This window comes from Solanum lycopersicum, chromosome 9, assembly GCF_036512215.1.
Source record: "Solanum lycopersicum chromosome 9, SLM_r2.1".
Classification (NCBI taxonomy): Eukaryota; Viridiplantae; Streptophyta; class Magnoliopsida; order Solanales; family Solanaceae; genus Solanum; species Solanum lycopersicum.
The window spans coordinates 24919335-24927533 of record NC_090808.1 but is presented as its reverse complement, the minus strand read 5'-3'; the positions used below and the strand labels follow the sequence as shown (position 1 = coordinate 24927533).

General features: G+C 43.6%; 2 protein-coding genes across 2 annotated transcripts; both read left to right on the top strand.

Moving 5' to 3' along the window:
• Positions 1 to 664: 664 nt before the first annotated feature.
• LOC138338442 (uncharacterized) lies at positions 665 to 1294 on the top strand. The gene has a single exon (XM_069289405.1). It carries the CDS (start codon positions 665 to 667, stop codon positions 1292 to 1294), a length of 630 nt encoding a protein of 209 aa, XP_069145506.1.
• Positions 1295 to 4484: 3190 nt separating this feature from the next.
• LOC104649189 (uncharacterized) lies at positions 4485 to 6850 on the top strand. The gene is made up of 2 exons (XM_010327934.1): positions 4485 to 5071; positions 6778 to 6850. The coding sequence occupies exons 1-2, from the start codon at positions 4485 to 4487 to the stop codon at positions 6848 to 6850; spliced, it is 660 nt and encodes a 219-aa protein (XP_010326236.1).
• The last annotated feature ends 1349 nt before the right edge of the window (positions 6851 to 8199 follow it).

Sequence of the window (8199 nt, the reverse complement as noted above, 5' to 3'; positions counted from 1 at the left end):
CAAAGACTTGGAAGAAATATTGGAAAAATTGGCTCTTACCTCCCAAAAGAACCTTGTCTTCCTTACTTGTTTTCTTTATTGTTTGTGGCTTTGTTTGTTGACTGTCTTGCTTATTGTTCCTTGTGTGTTTGGTTGGATGTTGGAATGAGTTTTGAAGAGCCGTGCAAGCCTTCATATACTGTCCCACGAGGTGAAAATTTGACCCCGTGACAAGTGGTATCAGAGCATCAGTTGAATCATGACGTCGAAGTCACAACGGAATGAAGAGGCTGTCCAAGACAAGGAGCCTGAAGTTCGGAGGGAACCTTCCAAGAAACGTGACAAGAGCAAGGTAACAGAACCTTCTTGTAAGCCTTCTCTTGGTAGTAGAGCTACTGGTGAAGAGGAAGAAGGTGCGGAAAACAGCCAACTCGACGAGAAAATCCTTCGAGTTTAGGTGGGGTTGTCAGCCTTGAATAGAAGGATTGTTGTTGTTGAGAACAACTTTAGTTCCCTCGAATCTCTAGCCATTGAAGGGCTGGAGGAGGTGAAGAACAACCTTGTTGAGCTTGAGGAAGTTCATAAAGAGGGTTTGTCCACCCTCAAACTCAAGCTCAACGAGGCCATCTCTTCCCTTCAAAGAGAGGTGGAGGCACTAAAAAGGTAGGTTGATGAGGCTGCCGAGATGGGGGTTACTGCTCCTGTTACTGTACGTGAGACGCGCATTGAGGCTCCCAAACCCAAGGAATTTCGTGGGGAAAGGAGTGCTCAAGACGTGGAGAACTTCTTGTGGAAGATGGATGCTTATTTTGAGCACTTGAACATGCCAAACGAAGCTGCCAAGATCAGAACGGCAACTATGTATTTGACGGATACAGAAATGCTGTGGTGTCGACGGAAGAAGGAAAACATAGAGAAGGGGGTTTGCTGTATTGACGGCTGGGAGCAGTTCAAGGTTGAACTCAAATGTCAATTCTACCCTCAAAATGTTGTCCGTGAGGCTCGTCGGAAGTTGAGGGAGTTGAAACAAACTTTCTCGATTCGAGATTATGTGAAAGAGTTCACGAAGTTAACACTTCAATTTCCGAGCCTGACCAGCGAAGACTTGCTATGTTACTTTCTAGATGGCCTTCAAAACTTGGCCAAGCAAGAGCTTCAAAGACGTCAAGTTACCGACGTGGACGAGGCGATAGTAGTGGTGGAATCGCTTAACGATTTCCGGGCAGATGCGGAAAAGGGGAGGGATAACCGGAGCAAAACTATTCCTCCCAAGGTTGAAAACAACAGGAGTAGAAGTAGACCGAATCCAAACTGAGGCAGCGACACGAGAGGTAACACTCGTGATCAACCTTCCAATTTCCTCAAGAGTTATGAGGACCGCAAGAGGGGCGCTCCTCATCGCGAAGGTTGTTATATTTATGGGGAGACAACACATGCAGCTCGTTATTGTCCGTCGTTAAGAAAATTGAGTGCTATGGTGGCTACCGAGAAGCAGCAAGAGAAGGCTGCGACGCAAATTGGAAGTACTGCCAGGGAGCAACGGGGGCAGAATAGCGGGATGGATAAAGGAAAGAACGTGGCTGTTGGCATGTTCAATCATATGGCCTTGTTTAATCACATTTCCATTGCTTCTTTGGCTGCTCAACCGGCTAGTATCAAGCCGCGGGAATCACTGCTTGTCGATGCCAAGTTGAACGGAAAAGACGTGCGGATTATGGTGGACACCGGTGCAACATATAACTTTGTCACAGAACAGAAGGTTAAGGAGCTTGGCCTGAACTATGTTGCCAGCAATACTTTGTTGAAGACAGTCAACGCCACTCCCACTTCCGTCCATGGCTTTGCTCCTAAAGTACCAATTGATTTAGGAGATTGGACGGGGCAGATTGACTTCATCATTGCCCCTATGGATGTGTTTGATGTAATTTTGGGGCTGGACTTTTGGTACGAAGTCAACACATTTATTTCACCGCGTCACAACCAGCTGCACATCAGTGATACCGGAGGTTCATGCGTGGTACCCCTTATTTGGGTACCACAAAACGGGATGCATTTATCGGCGATGCAGATTATTAAGGGTTTCAAGAGAGGCAAACCAACCTTTATTGCTTCCCTTGTTGGAGGCGCCGAAAGCTTTTCCGAGGCAGTTCCATTGTCTCATTGCATTGAGAAGGTCCTTAGCAACAATAGGGACGTGATGCCGGAAGAACTTCCCCAACGGCTTCCACCCCGAAGGAAAGTTGATCACTAGATTGAGTTGGTTCCAAGGGCAAAGCTGCCTGCCATGACGCCTTATCATATGACACCCCCGAAACTGGGAGAATTGAGGAAGAAGCTCAAGGAGTTACTTGATTCGGGACTCATTAGGCAGTCCAAGGCGCCGTTTGGTGCGCCTCTCTTGTTCCAAAAGAAGAAGGAGGGGACACTGAGATTATGTATCGACTACCGAGCCCTCAACAAGGTCATGGTGAAGAAAAAATATCCAATTCCCCTGATTGCTGATTTATTTGATAGATTGGGATAGGACAAAGTGTTCACGAAGATGGATTTGAGGAAGGGTTATTACCAAGTCCGGATTGTCGAAGGTGATGAACCCAAGACAACTTGTGTGACGCGCTATGGTGCCTTCGAGTGGCTGGTCATTCCCTTTGGCTTGACGAATGCACCAGCGACGTTCTGTACTTTGATGAACAAGCTGTTCTACCCATACTTGGATCAGTTTGTGGTTATTTATTTAGACAATATCGTCGTCTATAGCAACAGCAGGGAGGATCACGTGGAGCACTTGTGCAAGGTGTTCAAGGTCTTACGCGACAATGAATTGTGCGTGAAGCGGGAGAAATGCAGCTTCGCTCAACCTACTGTCCAATTTCTCGGACACACCATCAGCCATGGCGAGATAAGGATGGACAGCGACAAGGTGGAAGCTATTAAGAATTGGAATGCTCCAACGAAGGTACCCGAGTTGCGGTCCTTTCTTGGCCTTGCCAATTATTATCATCGCTTTATTTTGAACTATTACACTATTGCAGCCCCACTCACTGACTTGCTGAAGAAGAACTGTGCGTGGGAGTGGTCGGATGTTTGCCAAGCTGCCTTCAAGAGGCTCAAGGCTGCTGTAACGGAAGAGCCTATTTTGGCCTTGCCGGATTTCACCAAGGCGTTTGAAGTTCACACTAGTGTGTTGTACTTTGCTATTGGTGGCGTCCTAATGCAAGAGGGCCACCCGATAGCCTTTGAGAGCAGAAAGTTGAATGACGCAGAGAGGCGATATTCTACTCAGAGAAGGAGATGACAGCTGTAGTTCACTGCCTTAGAACTTGGCGTCACTATGTGTTGGGTGCTCAATTTGTCGTAAAGACGGACAACGTTGCGACGACATATTTCCAATCTCAGAAGAAGTTGACTGCTAAGCAGGCCCGTTGGCAGGATTTCTTGGCAGAATTCAAATTCACATTCGAGTACAAGCCGGGGAACGCGAATGTGGTTGCCGACTCGCTTAGTCGCAAGGCTGCTTTGGCTTCTATTATGAGCTTGAGTTGCAGATCACTTGTTGAAGAGATAAAATAAGGCATGCAGCACGATCCCGTGGCCAAACAACTCTTCGCCTTGGCCCAACAAGGCAAGACTTAGAAGTTTTGGGAAGAGGGTGGCTTGCTCTACACAACGGGAAGGCGTGAGTACGTTCCGAAGTGGGCTAACCTTCGGTGTACATTGATTAAAGAGGGACACAATGCCGCTTGGGCTGGTCATCCTGGGCAGAAGAGAACCTTAGCCTTGATAGAGGCTTCTTACTATTGGCCTCGGATGCGGGACGACATCGAGGCGTATGTGCGGACTTGTCTGATTTGTCAACAAGACAAGGTTGAGACGAAGGTGCCGAGTGGGCTGCTTGAGCCGCTTCCCATTGATGAAAAACCTTGGGACAGCATCACGATGGACTTCATCACTTGCATGCTGAACTCGGAAGGGTTTCGGACGATTATGGTCGTGGTGGGTCGCTTCTCCAAGTATGCTACATTCACTGCCACAACGGCCAATTGCAAGGCTAAGGAGGCTTCCTGGATCTTTTTGCGCGACGTCGTCAAGTATTGGGGCATCCCCAAGCACATCATTAGTGATCGGGATCCCCGATTTACTGGCACATTCTGGAGGGAATTATTCAGTCTCTTGGGGTCGGAATTTCACTTTTCGAATAGCTTCCATCCTCAAACAGATGGGCAGACCGAGCGGATCAACACGCTCTTGGAGTGCTATTTGCGGCACTATTTAGTGCCAAACAAAAGTATTGGGCCAAGCTGTTGGACACTGCCCAATTCTCTTACAATTTGCAGCGAAGTGAGGTGACGAGGAGGCGTCCTTTTGAGTTACCAACGGGGCAACAACCGAACACGCCCCAATCCTTGGCTTTCGATGCCGGTTTGAATAGTCCGGGTGCCTATCATATGGTGAAAGCCTGGAGGAACAAGCGGCATCCGGTGGATTACCGAATTGGGGATTGAGTTATGGTGAAACTCAATCCAAGGAAATTCAAGTCGTTGCGGAGTGTGAATCAAAGTTTGATTCGCAAGTATGAGGGGCCTTTCGATATTATTGCCAAGGCTGGAAAGATTTCATATCGGGTCGACATGCCCCATCATTTTAAGATACACCCCGTCTTCCATGCGAGCCAATTGAAACCATATTTTGAAGACATGGAAGACAAAGAGCGGGGACAGTCCGGGAGAGCTAGAATCTTCATCACACCGCCTACTGTCGACAAGCAAATTGAGGCCATCATTGATCATCAACTTGTTCATGGAAAGGGCTGGAACAACTCTAGTTCGCAGTTCCTAGTTCACTGGAAAGGAATGGTACCAGAGGAGGCAACGTGGGAAAAATACGAGGACTTGTGGCAGTTTCGCGACAAAGTCCACCAGTACTTGCAGTTGTGTGGCGTCGGGGTCGTCGCCAATTCACGTGGGGGAGCGTGTACCGCCCCGCAAGGTGGTACATTAAAATCCGACAATTCCAACAATGCGGCCACATCCTATTTAGGCTCGGAGGGTCAAGAGGTTGTTCCAAACTCTAGCCCAACCGATGGGGGTACCTTGTAAGCAAGGATAAACATGCACTGCCTACCATGTCCAGCCAAGAACTTGAAGACAAAATCTGAGCATCAGGCTTGCCAAGTGGCAATAAAGCAGAAAAGCAAGGCTACCACTTTTTCAGCCTTGTAAAGGACTGCCACATGGAGCCTTTCTTGTGGAGTTTCTTTCCAAAACGTTTTAGCTTACTTGTATGCCTTTGTATATTGTTTTAGGAAGCTTATCTCATATAGAATTTGTTGTATATCCTCTTGTACAAAGACTTGGAAGAAATATTGGAAAAATTGGCTCTTGCCTCCCAAAAGAACCTTGTCTTCCTTACTTGTTTTCTTTACTGTTTGTGGCTTTGTTTATTGACCGTCTTGCTTATTGTTCCTTGTGTGTTTGGTTGGCTGTTGTACTGAGTTTTGAATATCCATGCAAGCCTTCATATACTGTCCCACGAGGTGAAAATTTGACCCCGTGACGTACGACTCTATTTTTTATAGACTGATAGCATTTCGAGGCCGTTTAGAAAGGGAAAGCTATAGAAAAGTGATTTTAAGGCGTGCATGATCGCCCTACAAGTAGGATATAACTTACTTCTCTTAGATTGAGCTCAATCATGTGAATGCATGTTGATTAATTGGAATTTTTGTTGGGTAGTTATTGAATCATGCATAGGTGTTTAAAATTTTTTTTTGGCCTATTTAGGGAATTATTGGGTATTTGTGAACATCTTATGTGTTATTAATTGACCCTCTTTTCTATGTGGAGAGGATGTATGCTTGATTACTGTTTACTGAAGCATGTTGGGCCTTACTTTAGGTTTAACTGGGGCTTGTCTTAAAGATCCATGATTCATAACCTATATGCCTTAGTTTTGCCCTGATGTCGCTCGGCCAACTTATATCCGTGTAGAATGGTGTAGCAAACTTGAGTTTGATAGTTTTAGCCTTATCTAGGAAATACTCTTGCTCCCATGATAGTTATCCTTATTTCTTCCATGGTATGACTTCACGAGTTACATCGGCAAGAATGTGTTCTACTTTGCAATAGGAATGTTTTTTCCGATTCGGTTCTAAGAACTTACATTGATTGGATAAGTGTGGTGGGCATTGCATGGACATTAATTATCATGGATAGATTGGGACTCTTTCAGCAGCTACATTAGCATATTTTTCAAGTATCTAAATTTGACCTTTGAGCTTGACCTCATTGATATTTTTTTAAAAGAACATCCGGTTCAAGGTTCGGGCTCAACGACTTGCATACTTCTATAGAATGTCTTGTTAAAAGTCCGACCTCAGTTACTTGATACTTGTGGTTTGTTACTTGGGTACTTCTGGAGAGCATTTAGTTAGAGGTCACAGCTCCGTATTGTCAGATTCTACTAACTGGGTTTAGGTTCTAGTTCGGTGTTCCCGTTCTTGAGTTCTTATTCGTCAGGCTTATGGGTCCATTTGGGTTATGATTTAAACTTGTGCACGAGTGTAATTTCTTCACTTATAGGGGTCCTATTAGGTGTACTTATATTATAAATTACCTTATTTAGTTCTTTCTACATTCGTGTGCATTAATTGTTACTTAGACTTTCGTTATTGACCTTTGTTTATGCTATTCCGACTTTTCATGTTGCCTTTAATTTTCAAGTTTGATCGACCTATGATGCCTAGTGGGTACCTATTATTTTGGTACTCATACTACACTCTGCATCTGTTTTGCAATGCAGATCTAAGCACTCGTGGGCAACGTTGATATCGAGCTTAGAGCAGTCTGATCCAGAGAAGTGGGTTAGCACATGATGTTTTGTACTATTTTTTCTCCACTCTCTTTATGTCTCTCTTTATATATATAGACTTGTCTTTTGCCTTTCGAGGCGGTCCACTTTCCGTGGTCCATTTTTGGGACTTGTACTCATTTTTAGTAGCTTTGTACTAGTGACTTCTGGTTTCTAGGAGGAATCTTTATGCGTACATATATGTTTTGGTTTTCTTTCACCTGTTTATTTTGTTATCTTAAATTTTCCCTACTCTTATTTAATTTCTCAGACCCATTACTTATTATTTCGGTTTATAGGTTGTCATACCTACTGGTGAGTTAGAATAGGTGCCATCATGACTCAAGAAATTGAGTCATGACACTGAGCATGGAAGATTTATATACTAAGCTAAACAAATATCTATATATATAAGCTGAAAAAGCATACTGAACAAGAATGTAGATACTGAAACATAACTGAAAAGCTAAGCAAAATGCAATGACCAAGTACCAATCATGAGAATAACATGTTGAACTCTATGCTGAAGTATATACTGAAAACCTGGTTAAATGGGCTAAGATTCTTGTTAGAATAGGAATAAGTTTATATAATCCTATTGAAATAGGAATAGGTTTATACAATCCTATTAGAATAGAAATAAATTTATACATTCCTATTAGAATAGGAATATGTTTATACAATCAAATTAGAATAGGAATAGGAATACAAAATAGTATCCTACTTGATAAAGAATTGTATTCTATGATCTATAAATAGGGTCTCGTGTAATAATGTAGACACAACAACAATTCAATAATATTCTTTTCCTATATTTCTCACATGGTATCAGAGCTTCTATGATCTTGATAAACAATCAAAGAGCTTCCACTGTCAGCGGGCGGCTATTACTCAAATATGTAGCATGTCCGGCCAATATTATGTTAGCAAAAATTGGGTCACCATGTATCTTTCTGGTGAGTATTTTCTCATATGTAATTTGTGTAGCACCGCGCCATCATTCTGGTGACTACTTTTCGATATTTAATTTGTGTAGCACTGTAACATCATTCGGATGACTACTTTTTCATATTTAATTTGTGTATCACCGTGCCATCATTCCTGTGACTACTTTTTCATATTTAATTTGTGTAACACCGCGCTAACATTTCGGTGACTACTTTTTATATTTAATTTTTGTAGCACCGTGTCATCCATCTGTGACTACTATTAACTGGCATAAAATTGCATGAGTTAAACTTTGAGTCTGATGTATACACCCCATCTAGAGGTCCAAATATACCTTGTCAAGGGTATAAAGGCCTGAGTGGCGTGATCTCTAAATCTAATGCCCAATAGAGGGGACTTATAATCCTACGGGGGCAAGTAGTTCTT